Genomic DNA, 22,332 nt, shown 5'->3' with positions numbered 1-22,332 from the left:
GTTGTCTGTTGAGGGGGGAGGCAAAAAATATCTACCGGAGGACAACCAAACTGACATACAATATAAAGAAATGCCTCCCTCTGAAGCATCCAATCATAGGATTTGTCCTGGACCTGTTCAAAGAGTCTGCCACCAGATTGCGATTTGAAGCAATGTATACCACATGAAGAACCAAGTGACGGTGGATTGCAAAATACCAAGCCTGAAAAGCTAGCCTGCAAAGAAAGCAAGATTTTGTGCTCCCTTGCTTGCTGATGTACCACATGACTGTGGCATCATATGTAAAAACCTTTAGTGGACCTGGAACCCAAACGGATTGAAAAGTCTGGACAGAAGTAAGACCACATTAACATCAACAAGATGAGGGCTTGTCAGTTGTTGATGGGACCAAAGACCCCAGACTTTTATGTTGTAGGAGGATGAGTCCCATCTGTGAATGAAGTATCCATGTACACATCCTGAGCAGGGAGAAGAACCTGAAAAGGCAGACCTGGATTCAGGGAAATCTGATTAATCCATCAGCAGAGCTCGAGCTTGAGACATGATGAGAGAGACTGGGTACAAAAGTGGGTGGCAGTGCTGGAGTCAAACAGTTTGGAGAAACCACTGAAATTTCCTTATGTGGAGCTTGGCAAAAGGAATCATGAGAATGGTGGATGCCACGTACCCTAAGGCTCAGAGAAATTCTCTTGATAGGACGACTAGAAAAGGAAGGAGAGACTGGAAAATAAGCAGTTAAAAAGAGGACCTTAGGAGGCAGGAAACAAGCCATCAATGGAATGGTCTGAATCCTGCAACCCAAAAACAGCTGGTCCTGAAAGGAAGTCAACACAGATTTTTTTGAGACAGAGTGAACCTCACACACAGAGAATAAAAATCTGTTCTCTGCAGAAACAAGAGAACAGGTTGTAGGGTTCTCTGAACCACCACATCCCACAGAAACAAAAGAAAATGAGGAAGCTAACAAGGAGGGGGCTGATGATGGCAAGAAAATGGAGGAAGGGACTTCCAAGCCATAAAAACAACCATTTTGGATGATGAAAAGAACCCAGGCATCGGTGGTTATCTGTTGACAAAAATGAAAGGAACGGGGTTGTTCTGAAGGACAGAGGAATATGGCCGAGGGGAAGCAAAGGCTGGAAGTCAGACAGATGCAGACTTGTCAGAAAATAAGGTTTTTATCCTCTAGAACTCAAAGTTGGTTTGTCTGGGAAAATTTGCTTAGGGACCCTGTCAAGGTTTCTTTCGGACAAAAGATTTAGAAGGACAGTTCCTCTAGAACTTAAGTACAATGGACACTAAGATTTGCTTTAGGTTTTGCATAACCTTACCCTTATCCTAAATAATTTTAACAATTCTGCAGCAGCACTGCCAAAGAGTCTGTTTTTTTTAAGGGGGAATCTAAAAGTTTAGCCTTAATGTCCTCAGGGGAGGCTTGAAGGTGCAACCAAGAGCATCTCCTCATGAAAGAGCCAGATGCAGATGCAACTGAAGAGGCATTAGCAGCAGCATCATAGCTGCATTTAATGGAATGGAAAGCCACCTGAATGGCACAACTCAGAAGAAAAAAGGCAGAAGTCTTACTGATCGAACCAGGTATACCAGTCAAAACCCATCTATGCTGAGAGAGAACAGCTAGTTCACAACCAGCCATGTCCTAGTAATTAATGGCCCAAGTAGAAGAAGTATACACTTTTCTTCCCATACGTCTCCATAAGTGTCTCTCTTTGTCAGAAGATAAAAGCTTGGAAGAGGATAGCAGTTTGGATGGCTTATCTGTGGGCATGGAAACAGAAGAATCAGATGAAGGACTTTTATATGAATACTTATGATCCTCAGGAACTTTATAAAATCTGTCTGGCTTCTTAGGGGCTAGAGATTGAGAGTCAGGAGCATGAGAAGCTGTTAAAAATGTATCCAAAAGGGTAACTAAAACAAGAGGGACTGCAGACATTCTGCACGAGTCCATTTGCAAGACTTCATATAGTCCCACAATGTATTCCATCACATGGGCCACTATACCCCCAAAACATAATTCTTCAAAAGGGGAATTAAGAGGACAGGGTATATTCTTCATCAAACTCTAGGCAAAAGGAGTGTGGATCTGGGAGGAAAATACCAAGTATTCATCATCAGAAGAATCAGAATCACTAAGTCTCTTAGAAGGAGATGAAAAAACAAGACGCAGAAGAAGGGACAGACAACTCTTTCAGGGGTTTCAAGGTCATACAGTCCTTAAACAGCCCTCAGTAAAGTCATGGCAATCTACATGAGGATCCTTAGCCCTGGAAGCCATGTTTGGTTTTCTGTTTCTTTTTTTAATGGAACATCTGCTTTAATAAATCTAGTAGCTTCAGACCACTGCCGAGATTCAATGAGGGTACCAGGCATCTCTTCCCAAACTAATATTTGGCTCTCAGTCAATCAGCCTCTAAGTCAATCAGCCATAGTTTCCCCTCCACATCTACACCAGATGTATGCGCAACCTTGGCAGACATGTTGGTAGACAGCTCAGTGTCAGCCTCCAATTAGGTCAATGCAGAGGGAACTGACATTGGCACTGGACAGTACTCAGGTTCTTCATCCAACCTGAAAGAGATGTCTGGCGGAGGCTAGACATCAGCAGCATCAGTACGTGCCTTTTTTGCTTTTTCATAAGTGGCAGACGAACTTCAGGGTGGGTGTATTTGGCTGTGGTACCCTGAGCCAAAAGCTTCAGATATTTTTTTTTTCCAAATAGAGAGGGGCAACAGATGACTGCAGACTGTCTTAGGGGCAAACACGTGAAATCTCACACTGTGTATGGTCATGTGTAGCACACAAAAAAGGCACTTCTCATGTCTATCTCTACAGGGAATATGCTTGCCACACTAATATTTTCACTTCCTGAATGACAAGAAATCGAACTACAAGAAGGGAAAAAGAAAGGAAGGAACTGCAAAGGGGCACTTATCCTTAAAAGGCTCAGTAGATGAACCAGCGCAAGTGAATGGCATACGGACTGAATTCAGAGGTAGCATTTGGACTGGCAGCAAAGAATTTCTGTGGATTAGGTGCACGCACATCACATATGTACCTTACATTTCGTAAGTACAACATACGGCTTGCGTACAATGCCTGGAAGGTGTAAAGGTTTTGGTATGCTGGCTTGACATTAGGCTATCCTTGGCAGGATATCACAAGAGTAAAGAATACTGCAATAGTCATAAGGAAGGACATCAATACATGCAGAATAATGTTCAGGAAGAGGAGTGAGACTTAAGGGAAGGTAGGAATTTAGCAATTCATCTAATGCTGGACTGCTAATAGTCACAAAAAAAAAAGATGTAGAATGTATGTAAATGGAAAAAAATGTTCATTTGGTTTCTTTTCTTTTCTGTTGATCCATGTCTTATTGACAGTGTTTAAGGAAAAAAAAGGAAGATCTAAGGCAGGCTTCCAGCTACCTTATTTCTTTGACACCACAGTAATTGTTAAACAAAAATGTCTCCCTGTTTGATCTGGGGGAACATGTTCAATATCTTTCTATAACATCGGATCTAGAATAGAAGGGAACAGGGTAGTCTGACTGTATGTATGCAGAGGAATTTCTTGAAAAGGAGGAAGGGAATCCTACTAACAGATGTAGCCTTTCAGAATATTACCTGTGCTGAAGTATAAAAAAGTTATGTACCTACCATAATGTTCCATGTTAGTTGTCTTCATCTCGCCTTCCTTCTTGCTGTTTGCGTTCAGAGCCGAACCTTGGCTCCGACCCGGCCATCTTCTATAGCTCGAGAGCTGTTTACTGGCTCTAGGCTACCCCTTATCCCAGCATGCCCAGCGTCAGCTACCCAGATCTCGTTTGTGATAACGCACACTAGACATAAGTAGAGTAACCAGTTCCTAAAAACTGGTTGTCCAATACACCTAAACAAGGAAGAGTTATAAATTACCTGGCATGTGAAGAAATAAAAGATGCTCAGCCAATGAAAACAAAAGGGAACTCCTCACAATCCTGTAGGAAGGGGGAAGGAGGGAGGGACGCAAGAAGGAAGGCGAGATGAAGACAACTAATACGGAACGTTATGGTAGATACATAACTTCTTTATGTTAAGTTGTCTATCTCGCCTTCGTACTTGCTGTTTGGGACAGCGTCCCTAGCACCTAAAATCCCGGGTGGCTCATTGGAACAGACTCTTCAGAACAGTAGAACCAAAGGAAGCTCTGCTCCGGGAGACCATATCTACCTTGCAATGAGAGATAAAAGTGTGAGGGTTTGTCCAAGTGGCAGCTGCACAGATTGAGTCTATGGGCAGCCTAGACCAAAAAGCTACAGAGGTGGCTAATGCTCTAGTGGAATGGCCTTTTGGTTCAGCTGGTAGCTCTTTATTTCATAACTGATAAATAAAGGCAATAGTATCAGATAACCATCTGGATAAGGTCACTTTGGAAACTGGAAGGCCTTGTTTGTTGAAAGCATAAGAAAGAAATAACTGGTCTGACTTTCTAAGTTCCTTAGTTCTATGGAAGTAAAAATACAACTGTCTGTGCACATCCAATTGGTGAAGCTTGTATTCTGCCTTGCTGCTGTGATTAGGAAAGAAAACTGGGAGATATATGGATTGATTTAAATTGTTCTCTGAGCAGACTTTAGGAATAAAGGATGGACTGGTCCTCAGAGAAACTCTGTCCTTGTGAAACACCAGATAAGGAGGACAAACACATAGTGCTTGAAGTTCTGAGACATGTCTAGCTGAAGTGATAGCAACCAGAAAAAGTGTCTTCCAAGGAAGAAATTTTAAAGAACATGATGCTGCCGGTTCAAAGGGAGGCAAAATTAAGGCAGCTAAAACTAAATTGAGATCCCAAGGAGGAGGAGGATCTCTAACTGGGGGTCTAAGCAGAGATTTTCCTTTCATAAAGGCCTTGCAGAGCTTATGAGACATTATGCTAGAATTAAACATACCGATATGAAAATTAGAAATGGCAGCCAGTTGTACTCTAATGGTAGCAGAAGCCGCACCAGACTGAAAAAGCTGTGCTAGAAATTCAGGAATTTCATGGACTGGGGCGGAGAAAGGATCCAAATTTCTAGATTCTGCCCAGTAAGAAAACCGTTTCCATTTACTAACATATATTTTCCTCGTAGTAGACTTATGTGAGGAAACAATTATATCACAGACTGCTGGGGAGATATTGGAAAGCCTGGCTAAGGTTGGAAGTGGAGTAACCAAGCTGTGAGCTGGAGAGTATGAAGGGATTGATGCAACCCGCTTGACTGGTGAATCAGAAGATCTGGAACTGGGACCAGAATCCACGGTTGATCCAGAAGGTGGAGGTGTAGGAACGGGAACCATATCTGTCGAGGCCAATATGGGGCAATGAGGATCATTTTGCAACCCAACGATTTTGCTTTCTGTAGGAGTCTTGGAATTAGGGGAAAAGAGTCCCCGAGGCCAATTGTGGACTAGAGCATCTCTGGGTATATGATCTGGAAGAGGAAGTAGGGAGAAGTAGCTGCTGCATTTGTTGTTGAGAGGAGTGGCAAATAGGTCGCAGCAAGGCTGTCCCCATTTGCGGAAGATAAGATCCGCAACTTCCTGATTCAGAGACTACTCGTGAGGCATGAGGATAGCTCTGCTGAGCCTGTCCGCTATGACGTTGGATTTCCCAGGGATGTGCGTTGCTATCAGAAAACGTTGGGAGGAAATTGTCCATTGCCACAGTCTGCGTGCTTCTTGACACAAGGGGTAAGACCTGGTCCCGCCCCGTTTGTTGATGTACCACACCATTGATATGTTGTTCGTTTGGATTGCAATGGTCCCGGAAGTAAGACAGTCTTGAAGGGCTTGCAACACTAGCAGAACTGCTCTCATTTCTAGGACATTGATATGCAGATGGTACTCGTGAGGTTGCCAAGTGCCTTGGACTGTCCTGCCTAGATAATGCCCCCCCACCCTATCAGGCAGGAGTCTGTGGTCACTGTGGCTACCGGAGGGGGTTGTATGAAATGTCTGCCCTGAATTACTAGTGGGGAGACCATCCACCAAGAAAGGTGCCTTTTGCATGTTTCTGTGATCAGGATCATGTGAGACATGGGTATTTCCTGGAAAGACCACTGCATGAAAAGAAGCCACTGGAGGATTCTCATGTGGAAAAGGCTAATGGGACAAGAATGGCAGCTGCCATGGAGCCTAGAGCTTGGGGGACATGTCTGACTTGAACCCTTTTGCTCTGCATTAGAATTAATACTTGTTGATGAATAGTGGAAACTCTTTCCTGTGGTAATCTTGCAAACATTTCTTTTGTGTTTAATTCTGCTCCTATGTATGTGATAGACTGACAGGGGCAACAAGGCAGATTTTTCGAAATTTACTGTAATGCCTAGTTGAGTGCATGATGTGACTGTATAATCCTGTGCCTCTAATAGTTGACGCCTGGTGGTAGCAGTCAGGAGCCAGTCGCCTAGATAGGGAAACACCTGGAATCCTTGACGTCTCAGGTGAGCCATGACTACTGCCATACACTTGGTGAACACCCTGGGAGATGAGGCAAGACCAAAGGGCAGAGCTCTGAACTGGTAATGACTGGCCCTTCCCCAGAAGCAAAGAAATCTCCTGGAGCGTCTGTCCATCTTGATATGGTAGTACGCGTTCTGAAGATCTGTCGAGCACATCCAATTGTCCTGACCCAGAAAAGGGAAAATGGACTGCAGTGTCACCATCTGGAACTTTTCTTTTTGTACAGATTTGTTCAATCTGCTGAGATCCAGTGTTGGTCTCCAGGCCCGTCTTTTTTGGTAATAAAAAGAATCTTGAGTAAGTTCCGGATCCTAGTTGGTCTGCGGGGACTTCCTGAATAGCTCTTTTTTCTAGCAGTCTTGAAACTTCTGTGACTGCTTGATCCCTTAGATTGGGTGGAACATCTGGGATGGGCTTTTTTGATTCTATGGGTGATTGACCGAAGGGAATTTTGTAACCTCCAGATATGATGGATAGTACCCATCTGTCTCTTGTTATATTTTGCCAGGCTTTTGGGTACAGCAAATGTCTTCCCCCGACTGCCTCCAGAGGTGAGCAGTCAGGCAACCCTTCAGGGATGCTGGAAGAGTTTGGCAGAGAAGGTTTCTCTGTTATCCTGTTTTTGTGGTCCCCCTCTGCCACGAGGGTGACGTCTGCTATTGTTGTTTCCCCCTCTGTCCCCGGGGGAATAAAATCACCACGTGTGTCAGGCAAGGGTCCCTGAGATCTTCAGAACCATATCTTTCCGCTCTTCTGACCCTTGGGATAAGGTCTGGAATGAGTGGAAAAATGGACTCCCACAGCAGAGAGAGTCTTGCCTTCCTGCTCACACCTGGTCAACGTGTCTTTCACCTGAGGCCCAAAGAGAAAGGAGCCTTCAAAGGGAGTATTGGTGAAGGACGCTCGAATGGGTTCCGCAAACTGACACAGCCGCACCCAAGCATGCCTCCTGAGAGCTATACCTGTCCCTGCGGCTCTACTCACTCCATCGGCTGCATAGGAAATCAGCCTCATGGAGGAGTTGACTACGGAATTAAGAGTCGCAAGCTGAGAAGCTACTCTGGCTGGTGATCCCTCAGCTGTAGGATCTTGAAGGGTATCTCGAAGCTCTTTGAGGAGATCCCTTTGAAGACGTGTAAAATGGCATAGATAGTTCAGAGACCTCATTGAAAAGGTTGGTGAAGCAAACATTCACTTTCCATATCTGTCCATCATCTGAGACTCTGTTCAGAGGATGAACAGATGAAGAGGTCTCTGCTAACTCTTTCTTGGTGGCTGCTGCTACCACCATGGCATCAAGGGGCACACCTTTGGAGAGAAATCGCTCGTCCTGGAGGGCTGTAATAAATTTGTTTGGTCTCCTCGGAGTGGGTTCCACAGAATCTGGAGCTGACCAAGCCTTTTGAGCCACTACAGACATGAGTGGATCGAAAGGAGGAGATACCCAGGAGGTGGAAGGTCAGGAACCGAATGCGTCCAGGTATACAGACTCGTCCTCGGTAGAGGCTAGGGAAGTCCAGTCACTCCTCTGTCAAAGCATTTCAGGGATGTCCGAAAAGGAACCATCTTCAGAGGGGGACCTTGGGGACCCTTCCGATTCATCCATGTCTGTATCTGAAGTGACAGACTCTGGAGAATCTATGTGCTTCCTCTTGCACCTCTTCTTCCGGGGAGGCTCTTCCGAGTGATCAGGGGAGGCTTCGTAAGAAGAGGGATCACACAATAGGGTGTCCTGGGGCACACGTTCCCTACGCTTGGGGTATGGAGGAGGAGTAGAGGTTGGAACAGACACCATGGGGGGAGGGGCCGATGGAGCTGGCAGTAGAGCTGTTTCGGGGACAGCACACGCCGCATGACCTCGAAGGCATCCTGACCTCTAGGCAGAGAAAGCTCCAGCTCCGAAGAAACAGGAGTCTTTCTCCGCGTTGAGGGTGACTGCTTCGAGACCGATGTTGGAGCCGAAGATCCGAGGGAGAGAACGGGGTCAGACAAGGGTCCGATGCCACTCCCCCCCCCCCCTTGGAGCTGACGAGAGTGTCTCAGCGCCCAGATCCCTCGATAAAAGGTATAACCAAGGTAATTGGAGCAGACGGAACCGAACGAGAGATGATGATCGACACCGACTGTTCTACTACCTGCGGATCCATGGTCTCCGGCTCAGAGCTAAATGTAGTCGGAGGAGGAACAGAAAGAGAGGCGGTTGGAGCCGATACCTGTTGACGTGGGCTGGACAGAATTTTTGCCAGTGCCTGTGACTTAAGCAACCTACTTACTACTCTCTCCACATCATGATCCAATAATCTAGAGGATCGAGAGGAGTGGGAAGAATGATTGCTACGTTCACTCTAACAAAGGTGACTGAGGTGCCGAGTGGATGGACTCCAAGGACAGAGACCTCAGTCTCTTATGGCTCCGAAACAGCAGATGGAGCTGACAGAGCTGGCACCGACATACCTGGTTGGTCAAGTAAATATGCACAACTAGTGTGCCTATCTGTCACAGACATTTTCTGACAACATGAGTCAACAATTTTTGAAGCCAGATACCTTGGTATCTTTAGACATAGCAACAACCACAACAATAATAATAAAAAGCTATACTACAAAAAACAAGAAACAAATAGACTTTTTTTTTACAGTTAAGGAACAGAAAGGAAAGCCTCTAATTTAAACGGCTATCCTAAGGGGGTGGGGGTGGGGGTGGAAAACTCTAATTTAAATGAGTTCAAAGGAAACAGAAGGCCTGCGAGTTATGGAGCGATGGCCAACAAAGCTAAAATACACAAGAAAGCGATAAGGGATAAAAGAATATATCTAGACAAAAATCAGCTCCGAGGATCGGCTCCGAACCCAAACAGCAAGAACGAAGGCGAGATGGACAACTTAACATCTGAAATTACCTGGTGCCATAGATGGGATAGTTTTACTAGATTAGAAGGTGGGAAGGATAAAACACCTGAGGGGGGGCAGACAATCAGATTTCTTAGACTATCCTTGTTTTTTGGGAAAACCCTGTTTTCACATTTAAACCTCCCTGCCAATGCTTTTTGAAAGTATTCCGTTTCCTGAAAGACAATACTGAACTGGGAGAGAAGTTTCTATTATATTTTGAGCAGGAGAGTTGACAAATCTGTGTAACTACAAGAATTAACTTTCCCCTTTAATCAGACCTTTTAAGCGCCTCAGCAAAGGAAGCACCAAACACCGCAGCTATCTAGTGGATCATTCAGGATCTCATCTTTGACATTGTCTGGCATATTTTGAGAAAGTAGCCAAGCAAAATCTTTCCATCACTGACCCAGTGGCAGCTGCTCAAACAGCATCAGCAGTATCATAAACACACTTCAGAGAATGCTTGGTTACTTGAGACACAGAAGATAAGGAATTTAGAGATACCTTATCCTCTGAGGAAGGAAAGACACTAATGTCCTCGTTTTTCAAAATAAGACCGTGAAAGCTAGGCACGTGGGCTTCAAAATTTACTATTCTGAAGGCCAAGGTGGAGGAAGCATAACTTTTCTCCCAAACTTTCAAAGGCTTTTCACAGACTGTCAGAAGTAACAGGGTTTGCTGCTGTAAAGCATTGGGAAAAAGCTAACTTTGATAGAGAAATTACTGTAGGGTCTGGCCATGAGTTAGAAAAAAGGAATTTGTGAGTCGGAAGCACATTATATAACTTATCAGACTTTCTTGGACCAGGTGGCTGACTGTCAGACAAATTGCTGGCGGTCAAGAAAGCATTCTCTAAGGCTAGAAAAAAGGAGGAACAACTACAGGTTAAGGGAAATCCACCTGTAGCAAATCAATTTATTTCCTGAGACTGTGGTGTTTCTTTTGGCTCCCATTAAAACAAGTCCCTCATTCTGACAATAGCATCAGAAAAAGACAACCCTTCATGAAGGGGAAATTGAAGCACAACATTCCTCAGAGTCAGATTAACCCCATTCTGTGGACTTGGAACTTAAGTACAGTCCAAGTCTAACTCCTGTGCCTCAGACTGAGAATCAGTATCGGAGACAGAGGACAATCTTTTTCTTTTTTAAATGAGGGTAAGACTCAGCAGAATAGAAGGCTTTAAATAAACCATTAGCAAAGCCAAGCTTATACACCTTATCTGTGTTTTGAAGAAAAAAGTCTCATTTTACATTTCCTTTTCCTGGAAGACCTCCCCCCAAGAAAAACAGTGACTTGATGGGTGGTCCCTTTCCCAGGAATGAAGCAGCTTAGAAGAAAAGTATCTTCTGGTTCCTTCCCTGATACCAGGAAGAGTGGATCTCCAAGAACCGAACAGGACAGACAACCAGAGAGGACATGCCTGCCTCCCAGTCCTTAGTGGCTTCCCAAGCAGCAACACCAGAAGAACTGAGAGAATGCTATGATCAGTTAGAGGAACATGATATGGCCGCAGCAAAGTCACCATTAGTGGTTGAGGTGCAAGGAAGCCATAGTCAACACCAAAGCTTTATGGATATTACAGTGACCCAAGTCCATGCCCTAGCCACAAACGTCCCTCAGTATCTATGCTATTATATAACACTGGTCATTTGGAGTGCAGTCAGGGCTTTATCCTGCTGTACCATGGGACCATGTATAACAGCAGGAGGGCTTTGTGTACTGCTAGGGACCTTACTGCCTGAAACCATGCCATTCTCAACAAAAGGGCAATGGGAGTTAATTTTGCTTCTTTTTCCTTGAACTCTGAAATAAGACACAGAACACAAAAAATACACATCCACTGTCAAGTCAGAGGGAATATACCCATCCCATTACTCTCCACTGCCTAGCTAAGCTAAGGAGAAGGACAGAACTATTTTTCCCCAAAGAGCAAAGACATTAATTTTCAAAGTGGCCCAGCTCCAACAGAATCAAACAAAGCAGAGCCAGGGACACAGCCAATACTATCTCTCTACTTTGCTCATCTCTACTGACATGTAAACTGTTGCCAAACAAGCATTATTTCCTCGTGCAATGAGGTAGAACTTCTGGTTTCATGCTAATTTATGTACCAAAGGATGCATTGGCTGTTTGTGCTTTTTAAAAACCTTCATGATTAAAGGACTGTTCTAATCTCCAACTGTATAATGAGGAATCCTTCTCCAAGAGCAACATGGGGGGCCTAGGTGGGTTCACCCGGGTACAAACAAATCTTCCATCACCAAGATCTGCTATAGGTTTGCCTGTTAAAAAAAAGAGAGAAATATTGAGAATTTACTACTACTGCAGGTCCCAAAAGCAAAAGTCTTAACATCAACAGGAGGCCCAGGAGTACATGGTGGCTATGAAGCCACTAACACCTCACTGTCCATTGCAGCAGCCACATCTTCAAAAGCATGTCAATGGCAACTATGGCTACCAATAAGCTGCAGAAGGCACACAGGGTACCAAGTCTTGACTGTGCTCAGAGTCCTCAACCAAGATGTTAAAGTCATGACTTGCTGGGTCCTCTCCAGTGGTGGAAGTGACAGAATATTCTGCCCAACTTACACTCCAATAAGACCCTCAAGAGGAGGAGGAAAAAAAGTTCTTCCAATTTATCACCTCACTTCCCCAGGGGACTTCATCCATGAAAAAAAAAGCTGATGAGCTGACAAAGGGGAGGGAACATGTTTTGTGTTTCCAACAGCAAGTAGTACTTCTCCTGCTTCTCCTGCGTGGTTTTAGTACACATGATGAACATATGTATGAACTGAAAAAGACCAGTGAAAAGAAAGACCAAATAGAAGCACTTCCAATTTGTAGTTTCTTGTGTAGACCAAAAAAACATCCAAAAAAATCCAAAAAATCATCCAAACCAATTGCAAAAGAAGGGACAAAATCCTCTGACACAATCCATCATAAACTATCGTACCAGTAACTGGATTACATCACGATTACATCACTGAGATGAAAGCTGTCCAAGCACCAAGTCAAGAGGGTAAAAGCTCAAGCGTCCTTCAACCATGAAAATAGCATCTATGTCTCGTCTGAACAGTAAAGTCTGGACCTGTCACTGGTGCTCCAGTAAAATGGACTGGCCTGCCAGATGACGTCTTTGCGGGGGAAAGTAATTACCACTAGAATGTGACAAATGCTGATCATATCGTGAAACCCACCACTATCATTGATTATGATGGCACACTAACCAGAGATGAACTCAGAGACCTCACCAAACTGCTCCAGACAACTGGGAGCACTGCAGTGGAAAGTACAGTAGTTTCATCTTCTCTGCAACTTCACTGGTGTTTATGAGGCCTCTTTCTTCACTAAGGCTGGGAATCATATAGGACCTCTGTGGAGGTGAAGGCCTGCTTCCTTCTCAGATCACTATTGACCAGATCCCTGCATTGGCTGTCAGAACACTTACCTCAAAGAATGGATATCCAGGAGCCTGCTCCAAAGTTCCTCCTTTCAGGGAGGACAAGCTCAGTCACATCACCCTGTGCAGGCACATACCAAAGTGCAGTCAGAAATGCAGCTGGACACAATGTACCATCACCACCATTGCCCTCTTTCCCATTTTCTACATGGGGTCGTGGTGTCATGTCAACTGTTGGCATCTCTCTATTCAAAACCACACTTGTAGCTTCTCATTTCTTTGTGTGTCCCACAGTATGCATCCTATCACCCACCTCAGGCATTTCATCTCAATCACCACTAGCTCAACTGCTCTGCCTTTACTGCCTAGACTTCTGTTGTATATTGTATGTATATATACATATATATATATATATATATATATATATATATATATATAGAGAGAGAGAGGGAGACACACCCACCCACACACACACTGGTTACACCACTGTTTTGTACACCTTACTTTTCAGCTATTTTAGCATTCTTCTGTTGTATACTACACATGGCACTCTGTGCCAGTTGGCTGCAGCCCATCTGATTCTAAATCTGACCTCCTCATTCAGACATCCCTTCTCTTCAACCACCCATCCAGGATACCTGAAGTGGTTAAACATGTTCCACAATTTCCCTTCTATCTCAATTCTCATCTTCTTCTGATTTTCCCTATTTGCTGCTATCAGTTTTGTATTCCATTCCCCTTTCCTTTGCTGAAGCTGGACACATTGTATCCCACTGTGCAATCCCCAGAGAATCTACAAATGCCCTTATTGAACCCAGACTCAGTAAGGTCATCAAGGTTATCAATGAACTCTTTCACTATGTGGTACAAAACCTGGAATAAGCGAAAGGAAGACTTCACGGTTGTAAGCCCCAGTGCGGCTTAGGACTAAACTCTTGCCATACTTGTATAAAGCTCTCAAGATTCCTCTTCTGGCAGCATGAATTGAAGAGGTCATTTAAGACTCAGTGAGTTGCACTGCCCACTTGACTGTGCAACAGACTTTTTCTGCATGTGAGGTAGAATTAGGTACCACCAGACTGCCTTGATGGCAACCTGATCATTGGTTCCAAGACTGGGATGAATCTCATGCCTCCATGTGCTGATTATATAGGCAGTATACTATGCACTCTTTTTTTTTTTTTTTTCTTTGGAAGGTTGCTAGTCTAGTCTACAACATTCCTCATGTGTCTAAGGGCATTTTCAAACAAGGGGGTTGTGCAGTGATGAGGTGGATTGGGGGACAGACTCATCATTCCAATCTCCAAGCCAGAACCAACCAGGTTGGATCAAATCACATGATCCCAACATCCACAGCAGAGGACTGATTACAACTTGATTACTTGCTAGTTGAGGGTTAGCACACATCCAGCAAAGTCCCAGAGGCTGGATGGACAAAAGACTTCTCTCTAGGAGGTTCAGGCCTATTCTTATTCCAATCGAAGAATATCATAGGGGAAAACGCATTGAATAAGCTTTTGGTTGGCCCAAAATTCTGAGAGATTTTGTTTTATTCTGTTCTATGCAAAGCTAGATGTACTGAAGCCAGATCACTGCACTTCCAAATAATACACAAAGCATTATGTTAGCAACCTGAATATGTAAATAATTTTATAAGTAATGGGAAATTGAAGACAAAAGACCAACTATTTCACAAGGCACCTGGTTATATGACTTCAAAGGCAATGATCAAATTTATTCTGGAGAAAAAAAAATCATGTTATCCCAAAACCAGTATCATATGAAATCCTGTAATTGTGACCAAGAGTACATTTATGAAAACGTCTGCACTTTCTACTACATAGGCACACACTATTCAAAGAACAGTCATCTCTCATGAAACATTTCACCCGCTACTTATCCAGAAAATGGTCTGGAGAGATTACAAAATGCTTGTTTTCCCCTAAACTTGTGGAGAGAAGCACTTACCACATCTCTGAAGACAACTGCACGGAGACGGTTAATATCCATGTCCTGCAACAGCCTGTCAAAGTCACGTACTGGAGAAACGCCACCAGTGACCATGTCAATAGGGCTCTAGTGGAGAGAAAGAAACTGTTACCAGGTAGACCAAAACAGTGATCCAAATGTAAAGGAAAATAAAATCAAACAAACACTTTAAAATCAGGAAATACTGACTGAACTATGTAACAACTTTTTTTAAGCACAATATTCTTTTCTGTTTAACAATTACCCTACCCAGAATAACCCACCCAGCTACAAAACACACAATCTGGCAAATATCATCATGCTGGGGTATAGGCAGGGTGTCCTTTTTCATCATCAGTGACCAGAGGTTGAGAACAAACTGATGGCTGCCACAACTGGCCAGGAGAAGAGGGGAGACAGAATGATGGGGCTAACAACCAGCTATCCTTTGCTGCTGGAAGGATTTTGGGAATTTTGCCACCTAGGAGACTTTTGGTAGACACTGGGAGTCTTGCAAGCTAATTTTCTCAAAAGGCGGCAAGTGTGTATTGCTTGGTGGGTGGGTGGATGGGTGTGTGCACCAGGTGCACTGACATCACATCACAGGCCCCACTCATAATTATGGATCGTGATCAGCTTCTGCATTAATGAGGGTTCTAGTCTCCTCAGCTGTAACTCTCCATCAAGACTTAGCAATTAGGGTCAACCCAGTGAAGGGTCATACCTATGACTGGGTAGAAAGGAACAATTGGTGGAGTTGGGGCTGAAAAGACAAGGAAAAGTACAGTTGTGTACACCTACCATAAATGTAGATGTTCGAGTGTCTTCACTGTTGAAGTCATGACTGTAGGGTTCTCCCCTGCCGGCAGGCAGCCCTCGGTCGGCCAGTATCCCAAAGTCTGGGTCCGGCGTTGGCTGTTCAACCATGCTCCCTGACGTCAGAGCGCCAGGAGTACAAAGGGAGGTGGTCATAAAGAAGAAGGGGCGGCTAAAAGGCTCTGCAAGACTGCAGATGCAAAGCCTACCCTAGACTTAGAGTAGAGAGGTAGATTGTAGTGCTTAGAAAAAGTATGCACTGAACTCCAAGTTGCAGCTTCCAAAATGTCTTTGATAGGAACTCCCCTGAGAAAGGCAGCAGAAGTGGCAAGCAGCTCTGGTGGAATGAGTCCGTAAACTCCCTGGGATTTGCTTTCCATGGTGTGAATAACAAAATCTGATTCCATGAGCAATCCATTTAGAAATGGTCTGTTTTGAAATGGTTTTACCTTGGGAACTTGAAGCATAAGAAACAAACAATTGTTCAGATTTTCTGATGTCCTTGGTTCTGTCCAGGTAAAAATGTAATTGTCTGTGTACATCCAAGGAATGTTAGATCCTTTCCCCTTTATTTTGAGGAGTGGGGAAAAAAGTTGGCAAGTGGATAGTTTGATTTAAAGCCACTTTGGAAACCACCTTAGGCATGAAGGTAGGATTAGTCCTCAAAGACACCCTGTCTTGATGAAAAATAATATATGGTTCCACAGCCATAAGAGCTTGTAACTCTGAAACTCTCCTGGCAGAGAGCTGTCTTCCAAGATAAAAACTTGATGTCAGAAGAGGCAGCAGGCTCAAAAGGAGGCAAGGTTAGTTTTTCCAAAACATAGTTGAGATCCCAAGCAGAAATGGGAGGAGATCTAGGAGGTCTTAAATTCTTAGCTCCTCTGAGAAACTGTCTCATGAGCTTGTGGGAAAAGATTGTATTATAATGAGCCGAAATAGCAGAGGCATGTATCTTAATAGAAGAGAAAGAGATACCCTTATGTAAGAGATCTGTCAAGTAAAGTAAAATTGAAGAAATGTTCGGAAGAAGAGGATCAGAATCCTGAGCCTGCATCCAGGAACAAAATCTTTTCCATTTTCCTGCATAAGATTTTCTAGTGCTAGGACATCTGGCTTCTAAAATGACATCCATAACCTGCTTGGGTAGGAAAGAAGAAGAAATCAAAGGCCCTAGATTAACCAGGCCGCCAGGATGAGAGTGCTGACATGAGAGTGTAGAACCTGACCCTGATGTTGGGACAGAAGGTTCGGAGACAGAGGTAAAATCCAAGGGGGCTCCAGACATAGGTTTTTTTTACAGTTGGGTACCAAAACTGCCGAGGCCAATTTGGGGCCAGCAAGATTATCATCTTGGGCTTGTCCTGTTTTATCTTTAATAATACCCATGGAAAGAGGAAGAGGCGGAAAGGCATATCCCGAGAGGTTCCTCCAACTGAATGATAGGGCATCCACTTTCCAAGCTTCTTTGTGGAAAGTCCTGGTGCAAAAATTCTGTAGTTGATGATTGAGATGGGATGCAAAGAGGTCTATATGAGGACATCCCCAGACTGCTGTTATCATCCTGAATATTTTGGTGTCTAGCATCCACTCATGTGGATCCGACAGGTTTCTGCTCAGACTGTCTGCCAGGATGTTTTGCTTCCCTGGTAGAAACTGAGCTTGAAGGTCCAGATTGTAAGCTAGAGGTGTGTTCCATAGATCCATGGCTAGTCTGCAAAGAGGGTAGGAATGAGATCCCCCCTGCTTGTTTATGTACCACATAACTGTGGTGTTGTCTGTCCGTATTAGTAGTTGTCCTGGCTGTAGAAGATTCCTGAAAGCCATTAGGGCTTTCTGAACGGCTAACATTTCCTTTAAATTGATATGCAGGTGCTTGTGATCCTTTGTCCAAAGGCCCTGCAGACAGTTGCCCCGAAAATGGGCTCCCCAAGCATAATCCGATGCATCCATGGTTAGAGTCTGAGTGGCAGGAGGCAGACAGAAGGGTTTCCCTTTGTTTAGAGTACACACCCTGGACCACCAAAGAAATTCCTTTTGAAGGCAAGGCAGGACGGAGATCAGTATGTCTAAACTGTGGCAATGCTGAGACCATACACTTTTTAGGTACCACTGTATTTTCCTCATGTGTAGTCTTGCATATGGTACGAGAAGGATGCAGGAAGCCATGTAACCCAGAGCCTGCAGGAATTTCCTTGCAGATAGTTGAGTTAAAGTTGCCAAGGTTTTGAAAGTTGAAGCCAGCTGTAATTGTTTTTCGGATGTCAGAAATGCCATCTGGGTTGTGGTGTTTAGAAGAGCACCCAGAAAGGTTATCTGCTGTGAGGGTGTCAAATTTGACTTTTTTATGTTTACAGAAAATCCCAGGAACTTGAGGAGGTTTTGTACAAACTCTAGATGCTGGAGTAAGACATCCTTGCTGTCTGCCTGAATTAGACAGTCGTCCAGATCAGGGTAAATTTGAATCCCCCTTGAGTCTGCAGTAAGCTACTACTGGAGCCAGGCATTTGGTGAAGACCCCGGGTGCAGTAGACAATCCAAAGGGCAGCGCAGAGAATTGAAAGTGCCTCGATCCGGCCTTGAAACTGAGGTATTTTCTGCACTCCTGCCTGATGGGAATGTGTAAATATGCCTACTTTAAATCCAAAGTTACCATCCACGCATCTTTGGATAGTATTGGAAGTAGCTGCTGTAGAGTAAGCATCTTGAATTTTGGAATTTCTAGAAAGGTGTTCAAGACTGACAGATCTAGAATGGGTCTCCATGAGTTTTGCTTCCTGGGAACTAGAAAGAGCCTTGAGTAAAAACCTTGTTCCATCTCTGAAAGTGGAACCAGTTCTATGGCTTTCATAGCCAAAAGTGCTTCCACCTGGTTTAAGGCCTCTGTCCATTGATGTTTTGGAAGGTCTGGCCATCTGCTTGGTCTTGGCAGGGTATGAAAATGGAATTTGTAACCTCTTAAAACCACATCCAGAACCCACTTGTCTTGGGTTATACGAGTCCAATTTTGATAAAAAAAAGAGAGAGTTTTCCTCCTTGGAGGGCTTCCAGGCAAGAAGTTCCTGCAGCCCAACAGAGGGAGTCATTGAGTTTGTTTCCTATGAGTTTGTGACCTATCCTCTCCTCCCCTACGGGTGGAAGCAGTCCACTGTCTTGGTCTATAAGAGGCTTGTGTTTGAGGCCTTCCTCTGGAGCGTCTATATCTACCCCTCTGAGGCCTGTCTGAAGTGGGAAAGGACCAATTTTTAGAAGGCCAATTCCTGCTAAATCTTGGTGGCTGCACTTGTAAGAAATCTTTAACTGTTTGCATGGATTTTGCCTTATCCTCCATCTTTTTAATCACCTCTTCCACTTTTGATCCAAACAAAACATTATGCTGAACAGGAGCATCCAATAATTTAGCTTTTACTTGTTCTTGCAAAGTTTGTTCCTTTAGCCATGCATGCCTTCTAATGACTGTACCAGAGGCAGCAGCCCTACAAGAAGCCTCCAAGGCATCAAATCCACAGTGTAAATCATGCTTTCCAACTTGTTCAGTGGCATGCAACAAGTCATGTAATTCCTTATCTTTTGTTTTAAAACAGACAAGAGAAATTGCTGGTATTTCAGCTTATGAAACTGACAGTTTAAAGCCCTAATGGACAAAGTAGCAGAAGTGTACACTTTTTGCCCCATCTTTCTAAAGATCTAGAATCCTTTTCAGTGGGAATGGGGTTTTTGGCAGAAGCGGCCTTAACTCCCTTAGGACCCTGAGAAATGGTTTCAGGGTCAGCAGAAGGGCTCTTGTATAAAAACTGGTGGTAATCAGGAACCCTGTAATATCTATCAGGCTTAACAGGAGCAGGAGGAAAAGAGTCAGGGGTTAAGTTAGCCTCCGAAAAGGCATCATCCACAATATCCAAAACAGGAGGAATAGCCAGGGGTCTATGTTGGGGAAGAAGAAGAAAATCCCTTAGTCTTTTCTTAGATTCCAAATACTCTTGTCCTTCCCAGTGGAAATGTTCCCTCATTTCATGCAAAGTTTCCCCAAAAGGGAAATCCTCAGGGGGAGAAGCTGAAGGAATGGATTTCTCAGCATCAGAATCCTCATAAGGAGGGAAAGAATATTCCTGGTCAGAAGAAGAAACTGAAGAAACAGAAGCCTGATCAGAGGAATCATAATAAACATCCTGCCTTGGCCTTTATCTGGAGGGGGCTGTGAACCCCTAATCATAGTAAGTAAATCCTCCACCATCTTGAGTAACTGTTTCTGTGACTTGGGAGCCGGTTCAGAAGAGGCCTGTGTTGCAGTCTTTGGTTTTGAAGGAGTCTTTGCCTTTATAAGAAGCTGAGTAGGCCTGAAAACCCCTTCAGAAGCCGGTACCTGCACAGCAGCTCCGGACCCATCCGAAGGTCCTGCCATTGAAATATTTAAAGGCCTGGTTGGCTCCTCATGAGAGTCCGTTTTAGCCATCGGTTCTGAAATGGCCGACGACAGGGGCTGAAAAAGCGCCTCACTGACGACGGCCGAACCTGAAGCTGGCTCCGCTTGTGCGGTATCATCAGATTTGGACCTCGGAGGCCTGTCTTTATCCTTGTGACGTTTGTGAACTCCGGTAGCGGGAACCGTATCCGATGACATTTTGCAGTTAAAGTGCCTACCGAAATAATGAAAAGCAAAATCGTACCTGCGTTTAATTGTACATTGATTAAATCTAGCACAAAACTGGCAACTAGCTACGTCGTGGTCAGGGCCTAAGCAAGGAATACAGTAAGAATGAAAATCCTTATGAGGTATTTGCTTCCCACATGAAATACAATTAACTTTTTCTGACATCGGAGTGGAGCAAGAAAAAAGTTTCCGCAACGGGGTACTTAGCTTTGAGTGGAGAATAAAGTCTTCGGACTGAAGTTTTATCAGGAAAAAATTGTCAGGAGTCAGCCGACCGGCACTTGCGAACTGCTATCACCGAACGGCAAGAAAGACTGGAGAAGATGGCGTCGGCTGTCAGCTTTGTACTCCTGGCGCTCTGACGTCAGGGAGCATGGTTGAACATCCGACGCCGGACCCAGACTTTGGGATTCTGGCCGACCGAGGGCTGCCTGCCGGCAGGGGAGAACCCTACAGTCATGACTGCAACAGTGAAACACGATGAACATCTAGACAGCAGTTATAGGCTAAGCAGGAATGGAAAACAGGCAAAGGGGAAAATAACTACATATGCATTTCTTCTACTCAATCTTCATATGTATGGAATGAAGAAATGAGACTATGAAGCAGCTGGTACAAGGTGGTCTACAAATACAGTGGTACCCTTCCTATTCACAATTTGACAGAATTTACACCAGGATACTATAATGCTACAAGGAAAGGAACCTGCATTTTCACTGCTCCAAAACCTCTACCTCCAAATGCACAAGTACAAAATTCTGTTAGGTGGAAAAGACTGACAGCTGTTTGATTTACAAATTACATCACTGTAGGTGAAATCAAATAACAGTTAAATAAAAAAAGTAACACGACCAAAATACTGGTTACTGAGCAAACAGCTGTCTGACTATAAATCAAAAACAAACTAGTGAAAAAAAAAAAAAACCTGTTAAAACAATATGCAGATCAAGTAAAGTATGTTCTTAAATGGACTCCTGTTGGTAAGTGGCATTCAACAAATAAGTACAAAATTATCTAGTGTAAGACTAGAATGAGAAAATGGGCAGTCCACAACCGTAAGACAACACAGTATTATTGCAGTTTGAAGATATTCTACTAATAGGCAATCAAACAAATCAGTAATATAATACCAAACTGTGGTCTGCACAGTTTTCTTCCCTTTGACTCAATATGACAGATGCCTAAACAAGAGAATCAGTCCTTTAATGTGATGGCTACAATTTAGGGCAGCCATCCTGACAGGAAACTGAGCGGTACAACCAGTGCAAATTCAGCAAAACTGCACGTTTCAATTCTACTAAGCCCTAGAGGCAACTAAGATCTTAAACCTGGTTTTGCTGCTCTGTTTATCTTCACTGATGCAAGTGCCAAGAAGACTGGCTCTTTCAACAGAGACTGCTCTGGACACAGGGGAAAGGAGAAGCAAACATCTGATATACTGCCTATAAAATTTTCAGACCTACATCAAGTTTCAGCAGGTTTACTGCAGTGGTCATAGAAACCTACCACAGATTTTAAAGCAGATAATCACAAGATCAAATTACTGCATATTTACTGGATAAGTAGCAAACTAAACTTTGCCAGTACCACTCCCTTTGACCCACACTCCTTGTTAAAGGCCTTATACCCATGCCAGCTCCACTGTATAGTGGAATAAAGCTCTTAGGCACAGGCAATCCAAGTCTGACTAGCAGCTCGGGTAACTGTAGGAGGTGGGCTGGAGGATGGGCCAGCTCACCCATCCTTTTGGGAAGGAGGCAGCTCTGAGTCATCATATGGGGACACCTAACAGGAGCACTAGGTGTTTACCTAATGGAGTACCTAGTCAGCCAAGCTCGCACTACCATAAGGAAACTCATATTAAGTAGCCGAGGGAAACTTAACTTACACAGGCAATGGTCTGACTGTGGAGGTCAGACTCATTTCCACAATGGGGCATTCCTCCAAGCAGCCCCACTTAGAAAATATGAATGATGACTTCTCTAGTCTCCACCAGGAAAACTGCATTGACTCCATGGAACCTCCCCCCGAATGTGCTCAACCCGCCCACCCTCCCTCCCTATTACCCCCCTCTAAATTAGACCACATTCCTTCACCTCC

At 44.1% G+C, this 22,332-nt stretch overlaps 1 protein-coding gene across 1 annotated transcript in view; it reads right to left on the bottom strand.

The window, feature by feature from the left end:
• LRBA (LPS responsive beige-like anchor protein) overlaps nt 1-22,332 on the bottom strand; it is a 4,045,850-nt gene that overhangs the window by 2,721,301 nt on the left and 1,302,217 nt on the right. The window contains exon 27 of the mRNA XM_044063433.1: nt 14,766-14,873. Within this exon, the coding sequence (XP_043919368.1) occupies nt 14,766-14,873 (108 nt within the window). The remainder of the gene's footprint in view (nt 1-14,765; nt 14,874-22,332) is intronic.

The sequence above is a fragment of the Protopterus annectens genome, chromosome 2.part1 (genome assembly GCF_019279795.1).
Source record: "Protopterus annectens isolate FY-2018-M chromosome 2.part1, PAN1.0, whole genome shotgun sequence".
NCBI lineage: Eukaryota > Metazoa > Chordata > Ceratodontiformes > Protopteridae > Protopterus > Protopterus annectens.
This window is presented reverse-complemented; position numbering and strand designations above follow the sequence as displayed.